The sequence below is a fragment of the Asterias amurensis genome, chromosome 8 (genome assembly GCF_032118995.1).
Source record: "Asterias amurensis chromosome 8, ASM3211899v1".
Classification (NCBI taxonomy): domain Eukaryota; kingdom Metazoa; phylum Echinodermata; class Asteroidea; order Forcipulatida; family Asteriidae; genus Asterias; species Asterias amurensis.
Window position 1 is genome coordinate 23,182,047 of NC_092655.1, and position 17,886 is coordinate 23,199,932.

General features: G+C 40.3%; 1 protein-coding gene across 1 annotated transcript; it reads left to right on the plus strand.

Annotated features, from left to right (window-relative positions):
* The first annotated feature begins 1,793 nt into the window (after positions 1-1,793).
* On the plus strand, positions 1,794-16,756 carry LOC139940422 (uncharacterized). Its single transcript, XM_071936656.1, has 10 exons — positions 1,794-1,930; positions 4,708-4,802; positions 5,083-5,164; positions 5,760-5,875; positions 6,960-7,066; positions 7,533-7,936; positions 8,425-8,653; positions 8,951-10,404; positions 11,163-11,681; positions 12,726-16,756. The coding sequence occupies exons 2-10, from the start codon at positions 4,711-4,713 to the stop codon at positions 15,318-15,320; spliced, it is 5,598 nt and encodes a 1,865-aa protein (XP_071792757.1). The 5' UTR covers positions 1,794-1,930; positions 4,708-4,710; the 3' UTR covers positions 15,321-16,756.
* Positions 16,757-17,886: the final 1,130 nt, after the last annotated feature.

The following is a 17,886-nucleotide window of genomic DNA, read 5'->3' on the forward strand; positions in this document are numbered from 1 at the left end:
TCAAGGAAGACTATTCATGCTTAGCAAATAGCAATACCCTCCGCAAGTTCGGGCGCCAAGGTGCGGACTGGAAACGTTGACCTTTTGTGTACGATCGTGCATCGCATGAATTTTGCCAATTAATTAAAATTCTATAACAAAATCCACTTATAAGAATGTTATTTAGGATTTGAGGCATTGCATGTTGAGGTATCAATATATGGTTTGCGGTCTACTTGCCAGCGTATAGTTTGTTCTTAGAGAACTGTCTTGCTTCGCTTTGTTCTACTCACCGCGGAGTAGATGTTCGGAGGTTCGGGAGACTTCGTCTCAGTTCTGAAAAGAACTGTCCCGCTATATTCTATTATTAACTGTTACCCGGGCGGATGGTATAGAAAATAGGCGAGGACTACTAATACTATTTTTAGCTCAGGGGATCGTGATTAACTGTACTACCGCGGAGTCAGTTCTTTATTCGACTAGCTTGCTCTAGTCATCGTCAGGAGAAGACAAGAATGTTATTGTAAGGCAAGTGTTTCCTAATTTCTGTGTATTTTTGTCATATCGCACATTTTGGGTTTCATTTCAGTCAAAGAAAAAGAAGTGTAGATAAACTTTGTTTTTAAAATTGTTATATAAATTTGCAAGAGATCAGCTAGCCCTACAAAAAAAACCCGATTTGCCAATAATAGACCCGAGCCTATATCGGTTGAAATGCTAGAGGGCGGAGAGCATACAGTTAAATTAAATTATAGGTTCGAGAATAAAATAGCAATGCAATTATGGTTCATGTAGGCCGCCTAACCCAAAGCTTTCCAATAAATAGTTCATGATTATCAAATTATCATAATGTTATATTTTTAATGCATGTTTTAAAATGAATTCTTAAATTGAACTGCCTTTGGTGAGGCCCGACTTTTAGAGCAGCGTCTACAACTTTATTGGCCTAAAAATACTTTTACATGGCCTTGTAAGACGTCGTCCGCTTAGGTTAGACATTACTTTCCTCAAGTAGATTTGCAACTTATTATGCTCAAAATATTCTTAGTCAAATTTTAATTGCCATTCGATTTTGCTTTACCCCCTATTGTTTTCTAATGCCTATACTTGCGACAACTATAGTGCACTGTAACACATAAAAGGAGAGAAAGGAAAAACCGTTATCATTTTGTTTTGACAACCACGCACAGTGCTAAGAAACTATCAGAAAACATGTTGCAACATGTCCCATTCAGACTGGTGGAACACAATACGCACAATGACCTTCATATCAGGATTTTTATTTATTTTTTATAATTACATGTAAACAACAATACAAACAGTGTTTCACCATATTTCTGTAATTAGCGAGTAAAAAAAGAAAACACATAATTAACGTAATGAGATGAGAGGCATATCCTTTGTTATGAATAATTCAGCTTTACAGGTGTTCGTCTGATTTGCATAATTGAATATCCAGCGGTCATCCAATCACAGAATTGAATTATAGAATTTTAAATTTGATCCTTCTATTATTATGAATGACGACACAGGCGGAGAGGCTTAGAAAATTATTCGTCCGCGGATTGGTGCTAATAAAATATTTCTCGATTGATTTTCAGTATGGATTTGTTCATTGAGTTCAGAAAAAAAAGATACTATTAAATGAAACAACAAATCAAAAGCAACTTATTGAATTTTCAACGATTTTGTTTCAAAAAATGTAAACAAATAGATGAGCACTAATTTAACGGCGCGGATGAATATCTGTGAAATTCGGCCCCAAAGCGGTTAACGTAAAAAAATACAGTGCTTTGAATTGAACGGTTGAAAAAAGCGATAGGTAAACAGTCCGAACGCGGGGAGTACAAAATCTGCAGTTGTTTCGTCGCAATTGTACTCCAAATTCATCAAGTTATGTTCGTTTTTAGTGTTATCAAGTATTCAAAATAATCTAGGTACTAAAATCAAGGTAAGGAGTATTCTGGTTGCTTAAAATAATGGTTTTCAATGAGTGATTTTTTTAATCTTTTGTCATGTCGTGTTGTGTTTGTACCGTTTGTACTGAGTGCAAGGTTGACCCAGTCGAGTGTGCACAAATCAACCGGGCATATCGTGGGGTCGAAGAGAAACCTTCGCCTTTCTTCGTACAAACTAAAAACGTGCACTCGGTATAATTCATTAAGTTTGGTCGTTTAACACAAATTGTAGTTAAGTTTGTTTAATGTTATTGTTAGTCGAGGCTTTCGTGTTTGGTATTCTGTGAAATGTTTTCGTAAAAATTACTAAAAAAAGGACACGTGAAATGTGTCAGGTTTGAGGTAGTTTCTTATGACGTGACTGACGACGACGGGGTATCGGTCACTTTGGAACCTTGCAAACTCGGCCTCGGCACCTAGCAAACTCAGCACATGCACAAAATGAATACAAATTCGGCACCTACCTACCGAAAACGGCCGGGACAAAAAAGAAAAACTTGGAGTCACTCTTGTTTGCAGTTGCACTGAAAAATCAAATCTTTTTTAAGAAGGGGGCCTACCGTGTATGTAAAGGTTAAAAAGGCTAAAGACTATTTTTATTCAGCCTTTAAAATTAAACCATGTTAATTGCACACAATTAAAAAATGTTACAAATAAATAGATAGTCTAACTGTCTAATTATTATAATATTATTAGTAATAGTAAACAAAAAATTGCTGGGTTGGACAAGTGCCCTGCAGCCGATTTCACGAAAGTCTATAATTGCGTAAGTTGCACTATAAACGTTGCGCAAGTGGACTTACGCAATTGCGGAAATTTTCGTGAAATCAGCTGCTGGATAGCTAATTTTTTGTAAGAAAAATTTAGTAGAAACTTTGATGAAAGAAATAGGTTACCAACCATATTATGTTAGAAATACAATGAAAATTAAAAAAACATGTGGTTTTAATTTTAGCATCTAACTTTAAAACTAACTAAATTGTCATGATCGTAAGTTTAAAGTGACCTTCATCAGTGTGCACAGTCAACCAGTGTTCATGCACAAAATCATTGACTGGGCCGCCAGGCAAAAAGTCCCCGCCATATTAAGGTATATCGCAATTCAGAACCGCAATGCGTTATGGGTAGGCAGATGGGGCATTTGCTATAGCGGTGTATGTTGCCATGCATGGCATGCACACACATGGCCTGTATCATAGACCTTATCGCAAATACCAATGTGCAAGCGCAGATGGTTGAATGAGGTGCATTGTGGGATAGATATGAATCAAATTTTGCTACCAGCTAGACCACAATGCACCTAATTCAAAGCTTTACGCGCGCGCCCCAGTATTTGCGAAAAGGTCTATTGTGGAGGTTCAACAGCGCCCTCTCTTGATACTTTGCTATTTGCGATAAACCTTGTTCGTCAAATCACGCTCTGTTAAATCACCTTTTTAGCAAAAATGTCTGTAGCCGTCCATCGACTCGTAAACCAAACACGTTCAAAGCCAGTTGCAAAAAGTTCTACCGCATTTTTTAACAACCTTTTAAAAACTGACTGCGCATGCGGACGGAAAGGTTTTGGGAAAACAAAAATCTCTGACAAATTTTTTATCCGCTAGCAAATTTTAGCTGCATTTACAGGAAATTAACTGCCAATGCCTTGTTCAATTTGCAACAAATTAATTTTCACAGATCCGTTGTTACGTACAGTTACTGAAAGTTGAGTAAACAAACAACATGAACAATCACTGACTCACTGTTCATATTTTAATTAAGGGAATAAAAGGGTAGCGGCGAGTTATTACACGGCCGTTTAAAGCCGGCAGGGTCGAGTTGCCTTGTGATAATTTTCTCGCAACTTCGATGACCGATTGAGTCCAAATTTTCACAGGCCTGTTATTTTATGATTATGATAGGATACACCAAGTGAGAACACTGGTCTTTGACAATTACCAAACGTGTACAGTGCCTTTAAAGAATGGACAGAGTGCAGTCTAAATCTTTCTTAATAATTTCTTCAAACAAAAATTAAGGACGCCTCTGGGGTCATGGGAAATAATAGATTCAACAGATTTTCACTGCCTGCTCAATAGACAAGATTAACGGAAGTCCACTGTAAGTTTCCCCTTCTTGTGTGTGATCAATGCCACACTGGGCTAGAACGAGGGGGAATAAAATATCTTAAAAACAGACTATGTTGAGTCTACTGAGTTTGTACAGCTGGGGAAGTGGTCTGTCAACTTGCAGCAACTCAAACTACAAAATGTGTACTATGAACAGTTTAATAATGAATACCATCTGTTATTTTGTGTCCCATAGGGATTAGACACGATTAAACAAAAACTTGGCTTTCTTTGAGTCACTCTGTGTGAACATTAAGTCAGTCACAAACTCTCAATAAATCATCTCAAAACACTTTGTCCTCTGTCTGAACTTTTAAGAAAAAAAAGAAAAATCATGTAACAGACTAATTTAGACCCTTGATATATCTGCCAGAGTCGGTCCAGTATTTTTTAGCACTTGCCCAGTAACCCAACGACTGTACATGTTCTGAGTGTTTTTCCAGACACAGATTACAATTAAGCATTACAATGGGAATCTCTTCCAAAAAGTTGGGGAGTTTTTTTAGTAAAATCTTTCTGGTCTATGGTCTAGTTGACAAGTTCCTTGACATACGACCTTCTCTGCAGTGCTTTGAGGAGCTGTTGTCTGTCATGCCTATAATTTGTTGTTAGTTGCAGATTTCAATCATAAGAATTGTGTCAAAAATGTCATTTATCTGCAGAAAATGCCGTTGTTTGGGAAGATAGTCGTTATCAAACGGAACGAGTCGGATGGAGCCAACTTTCCACTCACTCTAAAGCAGTGCTTATTTGGAAGGTAAGTTTGTACGCCTACTTAAAAAAAAAACATAATATGAGGCAATTGCCTTCAGACCCCTCAGAGTACAATTTGCATGCCCCTTAAGGCTCCTTTTACCGAGGGAAACCCTTTACCTGCTTACCCCTTTATCTTACAAGATAGAAGTATCTGGCTTAAATATTTATGACTTATTAAAAACAAGGAAGTTAAAACCAAAAGGGAAATTTTGATAGACAACAGATAAAGTCCATTTGTATACAATTTAATTGAAGTTTTGCATCTGTTTTTAAATTTATAGGACTAATGAATGTGACATCAGGATCCAGCTTCCTAATGTGTCAAAGGAACATTGTCGCATTGATGTTGTTGGAACTGACAAAGTAAGTAGATTCAATCTGTATTCATGTCACTTAATTATTTTAGAATAAGGCAACATTTCGCCTTTTTGTAAGGGGCTGATGGCGGCGAGACGCATTACACAGACACAGTGCGTCTGCCAAGTGTACAATTCTATCCAATTTATGCCAACCCTGTCTGCAGTCATGCATGAATGTAATTAGCATATTTATTGGTTCATTATATCTTGTACCCACTCATATTCAATTGTTAAAAATTATCACAGATAAATCAAGGGTGCAAGTAATATTGAAAGTGATTAAGGTTGACCATGTCAACTTAACCTCGGATTTGTTGCTGATGTTTGCTAGGTTCTTACGTTGTGGTTCTATCACCTCGTCAGGCCTCTAAGTAGCCCACATCACCCACAGCAGTTGTCGTGGTGGTGCTTTTGCTGTGATGCCCTCTTCAAGGTTTCAATCCAAAAGTAAATTTTCCTCATAGAAGTGCCCCTTACTTGAGGAAAATTTCTGTGGCCCTTTTTATCTCTTAGCCCAGGGAGCCCACTAATCTCTCACTCGGCTACACAGCTTCATTGCGACAACTATTTGTTACCCACTTTCTTGTTGCAACTTGCAGGTTACACTAACCAATCTGAGCGAAGTTAATCCGACCAAGATCAATGGGAAGACACTGAGTGATAAAGTCAGTCTCAAGCACAAGGATGTCTTCACCATCGTTGACCGCTCCTTCCGGTGAGTGTATTTTCAAATCGGATTTTAATATCTTGTATAGTGCTGGGCGAATAGTGAAATTTTGTTATTCGGATACCGCTGGCCAACTATCCGAAATTAACCGGATTTTCGAATAGTTTTTTCGCCACTAGAGGGCGCTGTTCGTTTGTGAATGAGATCTTATGGGCGGATTGATATTAGTTTTAGACAGTGTCACTCGGTTCATTCATAAAAATGACCGGATCTAATTTAAAGATGGCGATTTGCTAATTCTTTTGTTCGTGATTGACTCTACGTGAAGGAAAACTTTTGTAATCTTTGAACAAGTTACGTCAGAAATGTCATTGTTTTAACTCTTCACGGAGGTGAGCATAGTTAAATACTTAATTTATGCTGTTTTATGCTGTCTTAATAGAAGTTTTATAAGGATTCACACAAAACATTCATATCAGTTGTCGCCCGACGTCCGCGGATATTCGGATATTAAAGAATATCCGGTTACTTGGTTGTAATTACAGAACTATCCGGTTTATAAATAGCTATTTGCGCCCTATGCGGATATCCGGTTAAGAAAAAAAAGGCATTCACGATTACGGATAGGAAAACCTATTCGCCATTAACCGGATATTCAAATAATTCGCCCAGGCCTAATCTTGTAACATTAGATGTCAGTCATTTTTCACAACGATGCTGTGATATTTGGTGGGTGTAACATGGAGGGAGTTTGCTCAAGAACCAAAAGTTAACTAGTGGTTGGTTTGTGACATAAGTGGTGCATGTGCACTGATGGTGAAGTGCGAAAATTTCTAGTCCTGTCGACGCAATCAAGGCTGGTGTATAGTCGGTCGCATGATGGAAATCTTGACCCGCGATCCCGACCATCACGCGACCAACTTTAACTCTGCCTTTATGATAAAATGACCAGTTTGTTTATGTTTTTGGACAAGTTATCGAGTTTGTTCACTATTTTAAATAAATTTTACGCTTTGAGGTTTGAAGTAAAAGTAGGAAGAAAAAGAAAAAAAGGTACTTGATTGAACAAGTTTACTGTTGTTTAAAAAGAAATACATAAATGTAGATGTCTTGTTTGCTTTTGTATGTTTAGGTTTGAGTTTCCCCCAGGCCACAACCTCCGACAATCTCCTGGAAAGGGAGAACCCTCTACTGTCCAGAGTCCAGTTGTGTCATCTACCAGTGGTTCTAAACTCAAGAGTAAGCAAGATTTAATATAAAACATTGCAAATTATTTATCTGACACTTTTAACCCAGACAAAAACATTTCAGGGTTTTCTGTGTCGTTAGAAGTAACCATTAACTGAAAAGCAAGTTGTTTCAGAAGTGAAGATTACAAACATTACATGAAGTCATTGATGGTTGTTCTTGGTGCTTACTATAAAAAGTGAAGTAAAACCCTATTATTTTGATAAAGATTTATCTTTAAGACATACCTGAGTTATAAAATACTGGATGCTCTTCTGATTTAAACCATTATCTTTAAACCATAATATATCCTAACCCTAGCTGTCGTCTTATCACAGTAATTCACTTGCCAAGCTTGTCATCTTTAAAAATCAGAAACATTTAAAACGGTTCTGATTGTCTGATCAAGGTTCTGCTTAACATGTTTCTCACAATTCTTTTATCTGACACTCACAATTATGATGATTGATCCCAACAGCTCCACAAAAGACCCCATCTAAGAGCCAAGAAAAGACCGCATCCTCTGCCAAGAAGACAGCGACTCCGAAGATCACTCCAGCGTCCAAGAAATCTCCCAAGGTGACTCCTAAAGCGTCTCCTAAAGTGTCTCCTAAGGAAACGACTCCCAAGGTGAAAACTCCCAAGGCGACGACTCCCAAGGCGACGACTCCCAAGGCGACGACTCCCAAGGCGACGACTCCCAAGGCGACGACTCCCAAGGCGTCACCTAAGGCGGCGACTCCCAAGTCTGCCAAGAAGACTCCGGTGACCAGCACCACACCGGTCAAAGTCAAGACTGAAAGTCCTAAGAAGGAAACTCCTACCTCTGCCAAGAAGAACCAGCGCAGCTCTCTCGGATCGATCAAGAAGAGCGCATCAAAGGTAAACAGTGCTTTGATGTCACCATCAAGAGATGGCACAAAATAATAAAAAATTATGGGATTTTATATAGTGTACTTCCCGGCTGTTGTAACAAGTACAGATTTTTTCTTCTTAAACGGTCACAGTTACCCATTATTACAGGATTAAACGGTTTGCATAGGGGAAGTGCAGTCTAGTTGTTTTTTTGGCAACACCATGTACATTAAACACACCTCTAGTCTGAGTAAACTTGCAGGTTAACTAATTTTTGGAAACAGCTAGTCCTTCGTCATGGTTGAGCAACATGTTCAATTCTGCTAGAGTGGTTGGGTTTGGCTTCCTCATGTCAAAAGTCTCTGGTGATTCTTAAGTCCCAAGTGATTTTTTTTGTTTGTTAAATAAGTTTTATTTCTTGGTATTTTACAACCCTCGGTGAATTTGAGCACCAATGGCAGCATTCTTTTAAAATATTCTGTGTATTAACAAACAAATTTTATTTCACATTGTAGAAACCAAATGTTGACAGCCCCAGAAACCCCAAAGGATCAGCAAAATCTCTGAAGAAAAGCATCGGCCAGCTCAGACGTCTTTCTGCTCCTGTTAAGGAAGAGAGAGAGGAAGCTTCACCCAAGGTTGTCAAAGCCTCACCTAAAGCTGCCTCCAAGCCCTCCCCGAAGGCTGCTGCAAAGACCCCACCAAAGTCTGCTTCTAAGACCCCACCCAGAGCATCCCCAAAAGGTAAGGAAAAATTGCCAAATCATCCATTCCTGTTAGAGTTTTGAAAAAAGGGAAAATTTGAGGGCTATGTTGATGAAAAGTAAATGCGTGAAAGGCTATCCTTGGCTTGTGCATCGCTTACAGGAGTGCATGTTCCCATTATCAATGTCGGCATGTGCATTCCATGCATTAAAGTTAAAGCAAGTATTTCCTCTTATAATGATAAGCTCTAAAGCCTGAAGACACACTAATTTATCATAATCCAATGTTAAAACTGCTCATCATTGTGGTTAAATGTTTGTATTTTTTTGTTTGCAGCCAAGACGCCTGTGAGCAACAAAAAGACTCCAGTATCCAGCAAGAAACGAAGATCAACAGACAACATTGCTCCAAGTGCCAAACGCAAGCGTGTTTCATTTGGTCCTCAGCTAAGCCCGGAGCGCTTTGACAAGCACATGCCACCTCGCACTCCTCTACGCCGAGGTGCAACCCCAACCAACAGGCGATCCTTCAGTGGTTTGACTGAAAGTCCTATGGTTCTTGGTCTCATCAAGAGGCAGCGTCACTCTCTGGCTGCTACTGTCATCCAAGAGGAATTTGAAAAGGCCAAGTCTCCAGCCAAATCACCAGTCAAGCCACAAGTGAAATCACCGGCCAAGTCTCCGGCCAAATCTCCAGCGAAATCACCGGCCAAATCTCCAGCGAAATCACCGGCCAAGTCTCCGGCCAAATCTCCAGCGAAATCACCGGCCAAGTCTCCGGCCAAATCTCCAGAGAAATCACCAGCCAAGGCACCGGCCAAGTCGCCGGCCAAGTCGCCAGCCAAGTCGCCAGCCAAGTCGCCAGCCAAGTCGCCAGCCAAGTCGCCGGCCAAGTCGCCGGCCAAGACACCAGCAAAGTCACCGGCTAAAACACCTGCTAAATTGCCTACCTCTGAAAAGAAGTCTCCAAAAACTACTCCGAAGTCGTCCAAGACACCCAGAAAATCCCTTTCAAAGACCCCTAAGAAATCGCCCATTAAAATCAAGTTGCATGTAAAGCCACCATCCCCTGCCAAGGCAGAAGCAACCATGTCAACCACTGCGAGTCCAAAACCAGCGACTCCAAAGGCGAAAACCCCAGTAAAGGCAGCGTCTCCTATTACTCCAGTCACCTCAAAAAGGCCAGCAAGTAAGACGCCAAAGGAAAACAAGTCTCCTGCTAATGAAAGCTTCAGTGGCATCTCGGAAATGTTCAGTACTCCTTCATCAGTAAAGTCAGGCAAGGTGTCCAAACAAACACCTAAATCAACTGCAAAGAAGATAAAACAGCTGTCCACCCCGTTGAGGTCTGCCATCGTTGCTGCCGCTAAAGAAAGAGCCATGCCAACACCAAAGAAAATGGCCACACCACTGAAAGAGGCAATCAAGAAGACAGCAAACTCCATCTCCAATAAAGTCATTCCCCCGAAAATGGCCACTCCGATGAAGAAGGAAATCGCTAAAGTCGTTGCTGAGAAACCCAAGAAGGCCACCCCAGTGAAGATGTCAACACCAGTTCAAAAGCAGATCAAGGCTGCAGCTGCTGCAAGACCAAAAGTTGTTACTCCCAAGAAGATGGATACTCCCTTGAAGAAAGACATCAAGGCCGCCGCAGCAGCCAGACCTAAGGTTCCCACTCCCAAGAAACTAGCCTCAGAGTTGCAGAAGGACATCAAAGTTGCAGCAGACGAGAGGAAAGATCGTGTTCCTAACAAGAAGATTTCTCCCAGCCTAAAGTCAGAAATTGAGCAGGTGAGTTGAAATACCAAATTAAAGGTTTTGTCATCCACCATTTTGATTGTTGCTTTACAAAAAATAGATTTTTCCCTTTAAACTTGCTATCCTTAGTTATTATTGAATAAATGTTAACCCATGATATGGCATGGCAAGTTTTCAAAAGGAATATCAAGTTATAAACAACAAGGGTAATTGTAAAAGCTGCAACCTCTGGATTTTGTGCTTGGAATTTTTTCAAGTGTAATTTCTATCTATTTGAAAGAAAAGGATTATGGGGATTGCAACTGACTCCAGGCCTGGAATTTCATCCTCGCGAGGGCAGGGCCATTTTTCATTTGGCCAAACAAAATAATATGAGTGTTTCCGGTTACCCGACCGTACCTAGAAAAACATGCCGACCCTATGGAATTTTATACATTTACAGACAAAATAAAATAAAACAACCCCGATCCCACTCTCTAAGTGTGACCAAAAAAACGTATGATTTTAAGGTTTTGATATTTAATGTTTCCTTTTTTCTAAAATGTTTTCACATTTGATATAAAGCGACAGTGTGGCGTGTGTCGATGGTGTGCTGTGTGAAGGCCCTGGCGCTGCGTAGATGGGGCTTGGTAGCAAAGTGCTGAGTACCACGGAAACTGTTTTGTTTTCGAGTCAACCTCTTGCAACATCACTCCTTTAAATGTTTGCAACAATTTCTACTTTGCACAAGTTTCATTTTTAAAAGATGAAACATTTAATGAAAGTTTATATCTGATATTTTTTCTAAACAGGGTGTTGCACTTAAAGCTGCCAAAAAACCACCGACGCCCAAGGCCAAGACACCAACCCCGAAGAAAGCCAAGACCCCTACCCCTAAGAAATCACCAGCACCCAAGACAACCACTCCTAAACTTGCAACACCATCCCCGAAGGTAAAGGCAATCACACCAAAGATGGAGACACCAGTGCTGAAAACCAAGACCCCAACTCCGAAAGCTAAGACTCCTGCCACCGTCAAGAAGGCAGTGAAGATTGTTGCTGAGTCCCCCAAAAAGACGCCAGCCAAGGCAACACCAAAACCCAATACTCCGAAGGCTAAGACACCAAAAGCCAAGACACCCAAGGCCAAGACATCGAGGGCCAAGACCCCAGCAAAGGCGAAGACCCCAGGTCCCATGAGGTGGGCTGACATTGTGAAGAAGGGAGCATCCAAGCCGTCTGCTGCTTCTGCCGTACTCGTCTCTAAGGCGCTCAGGATAACGAAGGGCACCAAGGCCAGGCCGATGTCATCAAAACTTAAGACTCCAAAGGTTAGTTAAGAAAAACTTAATTATTCAGATAAGTTTGTGAAATTGTTAATGAATATTTACTCAACATCATTTAAAACTGGTGTTGTTTAAAATCATTACTTGGTCCTCTGAAGTATTTTTGGCAAGGTGTTACCAATTCCATATTCAAATATTAAATTTCAACCCCTTTTTAAATAGGCTTTTAATTTTCAACTGCAAATGCTAAATTTTTCAAGGATTTTTTTGTGTGGAAGAAGATACTTCATTGAAGAGAAAATTTTAATTAGGAATGATGTTTTAGATACTGTCGTACACGTCATCATTTTAAAGACATCTGATTTATTTAGCAAGGAACTTTTTTTTCTTCATCCAAAAAGATATTGGTTCAGCAAAAATACCAGTCAAAAAAAGTGTGAACCAAAACTTGTAAAACTTTTTGTTTTGTTTACTATTTTGACATTTGCTAATGGAAATAACAAGTAAGTTGTTAAAAAGTGCTATATTTTAAAGGCATTGGACACTATTGGTAATTACTCAAAATAATTATTATCATTAAACCTTTTTTGATGACGAGTAATGGGGAGAGGTTGATAGTGTAAAACATTGCGAGAAACAGCTCCCTCTGAAGTGACTAAGTTTCCAAGAAAGAAGTAATTTTCCAAGAATTTGATTTCAAGACCTCAGGTTTAGAATTTGAGATCTCGAAATCAAGCATCTAAAAGCACACAACTTCAAGTGACCATGGTGCGACAAGGGTGTTTTTTCTTTCATTAATATCTCGCAACTTTGACGACCGATTGAGCTCAAATTTTCACAGGTTTATTATTTTTTGCATATGTTGAGATACACCGACTGTGAAGATTAGTCTTTGACAATTACCAATATGGTCCACTGTCTTTGAAGGTATTGTTTTACCCAAAAATACACTGTTGTTTTTAACCCTAGAGATACATGTAGTTCCAATTGATTGTGTGGTCTAACAAAGGAATAAAAAATAAAATAAAAAAATATTCATTTCATTTTTAAGACATTTAAATGAGCATTTTCATTTCTCTTCATGTTCAGGGCAAGAGAGTGTTTGGAGTTGGCAGCACAGGTCATGCAGCATCTCCTGCTACCATCTTAATTGGTCGATCCAAACTAAAGGCCAAGACACCAGTCCGCACCAAGAAGGGCAGGAAGACGCCCTACAAGAAGCCACCTACCAAGAAAGAGATGGCTGCCGCTGTTGACACAAGCTTCACCGGTTTAGCCGACTTGATGACAACCCCATCGCCAAAGAAGGGTAGAAAGTCACTCCTTGATGCAGTGGCCAATCTCCTCACACCGGAAGGTCCTGGCTTCATGTCTGTGTCTCCTTTATCATCAAGAGTGGCAAGTCCACGCAAGAGCACATCCCCCTACAAGATGGTCTCACCACTTGTTCCTGGCCAGACTCCCATTAAGTCATCGAAGACGGTTACTTCCGCAGCAGCCCTTGCCGCCGTCAAAATGGCAGGTAAGAGAGTTTCAGAGAAATTTGTATCGCCACTCAAAGAAGGAAAGACACCAATGAAGACTGGTCAAGTTGTAACGGTGAAAGCTAAGACTCCTGCTAAAACAAAGACCCCTGCAGGTAAGAGAGTTTCAGAGAAATTTGTATCTCCACTTAAAGAAGGAAAGACACCAATGAAGACTGGTCAAGTTGTAACGGTGAAAGCTAAGACTCAAGCTAAAACAAAGACCCCTGCAAAAGCCAAGAGTCCTGCTAAAACAAAGACCCCTGCAGGTAAGAGAGTTTCAGAGAAATTTGTATCTCCACTCAAAGAAGGAAAGACACCAATGAAGACTGGTCAAGTTGTAACGGTGAAAGCTAAGACTCCTGCTAAAACAAAGACCCCTGCAAAAGCCAAGAGTCCTGCTAAAACAAAGACCCCTGCAAAAGCCAAGACACCTGTTAAGGCAAAGAGCCCTGAAAAATCTCCTCTCCTCTCTGGAGTTCGTCTCCTCATGAAGACGCCGTCAAGTGAGGCTGGGTCACCTGATCTGGCTGGAATTGCTCGCGTGATGAAGACTCCCAAAAACAAAGCTTCAAGTGCGAAGTCCACAGGCAGAAAATCGATGGGTTTGACTGGCATAAAGCGGATCATTTCCACTCCCAAAACTAAAGTACTTGACCCCTATGAAGACTTTGAAGGCATTCCAGATCTGTTCGTGTCCCCAGTACAGTCTGCTATTAAGGCCAGCGCTAAGAAAGCAACAAAACGCAAGGCTTCACCTGCACCAGCTCCATCTGCAAAACGTACTAAGGCCAATACACCTGCTAAGAAATCTCCTAAGAAAGTCGAAATTACAGCTCCTACCCCTGTAAAGCCGAAGGTAGCAACCCCAAGCAAAAAGTCACCGTCTCCTGTCAAAAAGACAGTCAAGAAATCTTCATCTGCTCCCGTCAAGACACAATCCCCTGCTCCAGTCAAGAAACAGACACGAGGCAAAAGAGCGGCCACAGAAGAAACTAAGAAGGCCACTCCAGTGAAACGTGGGCGAAGAGGGGCTGCTGTAAAGACCCAAGCTAAGAATGCTAAAACTCCATCTCCAGCAAAGGTACAGGCAAAGACTCCTCAAAAGCAGACGCGTCGAGGTAGAAAGCCAGCAGTGGCACCTGTCACTCCTGAGGTTTCTGTTGAACCAACACCAAAGAAGACACGGGGGCGAGCAACGAAGAAAGTAACTGTAAAGTCAGTTGTTAAAAAGACCCCAGCTAAAAAGGCTCCGTCACCAGAAAAGATTCCATCACCCGCAAAGACTCCACAAAAGCAGACACGTCGAGGTAGAAAGCCAGCAGTGGCACCTGTCACTCCTGAAGTTACAGTGAAACCCTCGCCAAAGAAGACACGTGGGCAAACGACGAAACAAGTAAAGACCCCAGCTAAAAAGGCTCCATCACCGGCAAAGATTCCATCACCAGCAAAGACTCCACAAAAGCAGACACGTCGAGGTAGAAAGCCAGCAGTGGCACCTGCCACTCCTGATAATACAGTGAAACCATCTCCAAAGAAGACACGTGGGCGAACAACAAAACAAGTAAAGACCCCAGCTAAGAAGGTTCCATCACCGGTAAAGACTCCCCAAAAGCAGACACGCCGAGGTAGAAAACCAGCAGCAGTACCAGCTACTCCAGAGGTTACAGTGAAACCCTCGCCAAAGAAAACGCGTGGGCGAGCCAAAAAGCAAGTAATTGTAGTCTCACCAGCGAAGGCTGCACAATCAACCAAGCCCATGGTAACACCCAAAAAGGCAGCCACACCAGCCAAGAAAGCGGCTTCAGCAAAGAAAACATCAACTGCAAAGAAAGCCTCCGCAACAAAACGAAAAGCTGATGATATTGTTGCTGTCGAGCCCAGTCCCAAAAAGACCCGATCAGGGAGAGGAAGAAAGGCTATCAGTTCGCCAGCACCACCCAAAAAAGCCCCCACAAAGAAAGCAGTCAAGCCAGCTGCTAACAAGAAAACCGTGACCCCAAAATCACCAGTGGTCACTCCAAAGGTCAGCCGATCTGGTCGCACCAGGCAACCAACGTCCAAACCAACTCCCAAGGCCAAGAAGGTAACACAAAAAAAGCAGGCAGCAGTCGCAGTCCTGAGCCCCAAGAAGACACGCCGAGGAACCATCAAAAAGTAAGATGCCTTTGAAAGTCAAAAGTGGTGAGTAGGATATTAGGCCGGATTCATGGAATTAGAAGTGGCTATGGCTGGAACACAAAAACTCATATTCTTCATTGTTGTGGTTGATGACCATAGCTGTAGCCAAAGTCACTTGATTTTGGGTCTTTTATCAATTACTATGCAGTTTAATTGGACCAACGTAAAAACTAAGAATAATATTTTAAAGACGACAAAACTATACTTAAAAAAAGAGCATAAGATTTAATGTGTGTAAATAAAGCTTGACTCTTGTAAATATTGTAAAATAACCTCTTTTTCAAATATAACTTTTAATTTTTTAAAGGCCTTTTTTGAGAAGTGACTGAAATTTCTAACTGTACATTCCTGATTTACCACTAATTCAAAACTTACAATGTTGTATCGGGTTAATTAAAAGGTAAATTTAGTCATTTTTGCAAGAACATGGCATTTTTGTTTGTACCTTAGTGGATTGGGGAAAAGAAACGTTTTCTTCCTATTAAATTATGATTTTAACTGTTAGTAACAGATTTTAAAACACCCCCAACAAGAGGCATTGATAAACGCGGGAGAAAAGTAGGAAATTGGAAAAGCGAAACCTTGGGGGTTTTTCTTTGCCTATTTTTTAAAAGTTTATATTACACTTTTTAAGTGGGGTGCATTCCAGTAGAAAGTGCATTTAGTGTTAAAATAAATCATTTCTATTATATTCTTTCTCTGCATACTTGACATTAGATAAATTTAACTTGTCAAATTTGCTCTAGGGCTCAGAAATGTGTATAAAATAAGCAGTGCCATGAAGCTGGACATGCATGACGTACTAGTGGGGAAAAATGCAATCTTCCATAAATTGCCTAAATCTTGGTACGTTGAATATGTTGTGTTATTTCATGATAATCCGCTTTGCATAGTGTGCCTCATTTGTCATTTTAATTGCAACTGATCCTGGCTCTGACTAAAGTGCGCTTTTGCTAGGTTGAAGCCTGCATTTGACTAGCTTTTAGGATTGTTCACAGCTAGTCTATTTTGTTATGATTAGAAGTGAAAGTAAAGTCTTGCAGAAACAGTGACCAATTCTTAGACTGGGAGTTATAATAATAGACTACTTCCCAAAATACCTGGTGCCCAATGCGAATTTTTTAGCTGTAGAATAAAGGGTATTCTATTCATGCTGGTATAAATTTAACGACCAAAATGTGTCACTAACTTGACCAGCATGTACCACCAGCAATCCACGTTTTTAACACCCTTAACTACTTAGTGTTTGCGAAGCAGTGAAAGAGTTACACATGAGACATGGGTCCTGGGGTGGATTTCACAAAGAGTTGAGACTAGTCTTATCTCGAGTTAGGACGAGTTACTCGTCCTAACTTAGGACTAGCCACATGTTTTGTATATCTCCTAGGACTAGTCCTAACTCTTTGTGAAATCGACCCCTGTACTCCTGTCAAGCATTAAGTACACCTTGTACAAAACAAAAAACTGACTATTTTATATTTCAAATAAAAGTTGTACATGCAACATGACGAGTGCCGATGAGGAAATGTTCGACAATCAAAACATTTCTTATTGAAGGATATGGGTCTTTTTCGTAGCAGTTTTAATAATGCTTTTTAATGGAGATTTATTACCAAGGGTTTATAATTACATAGTTTCTACTGATGATTGTTTAGATGATAGAGTTTGTAAAGTGAAGTTGATACTTGATTAGGTGAAATGTAAATAAGATAGTTTTTTAGATTTTCTCTTGGATTTGTTTGTAATGGATTTCCAGTTCAAGTCTTCACACGGTCAGCCATGACTGTTCCAGTGCTCAGGGGATGGAAACTTTTACATTTAAAATAAAAATCATTTCTACTTTAAAGATCTGAATATGTACATTGATTGTAAAGTGGTAGTTTTTTAAATGTGTGGTGCCATGAGTTGGTTTTATATATTTGTGTCTGTTGTAGATTGTAACTGTGTTTATTAAGAGATGGCTTTATGCGTCATTTTTAATGTATGCTACTATGAGTAGTAACGGGGCGAGCAGGAGTTTTCCTCTTGCTTTGTACCTGTGGGTGGTGTGTATGCAAATATTATTACAAGTCCTGAGGAAAGGCAAAGTGTTTGTTCAATGACAGGGTGATTTTAGTCTGTTGACTACCAGGTCTGTAATTTCATCTTTGAACGTGTTGAAAGTACAAGGCCATTTTCATTTTGAAAGGGCACTTTCATTGCAAAATCTTGAAGTCCATGGGAAACTTTTAAAGGGCACCAAGGCCTCTGTGGCCTGTGCAGGGCACCAAGGCCTGTGCATAATTTCAGCCCTGGACTACTGTTTCTAACATAAGAGTTTGACAATGGTGGGGCACTAGATGAATTTCAAAGTGGACAAAAAGTTCAGAGATCAACTTACTGACCTACTCTACTGCATATCTTGTAAATTATTTCGTTCATAGGTAGAAAAACAGTGTGCTTGACTTGATGGTCAACGTCACATTTGTTTTTTGCCTTTAGTATTCCAGTGAAGTGAAAATCTGGCCTTCATGTGCCTAATGCCCCTGTGATCAGTACTGGTGTTT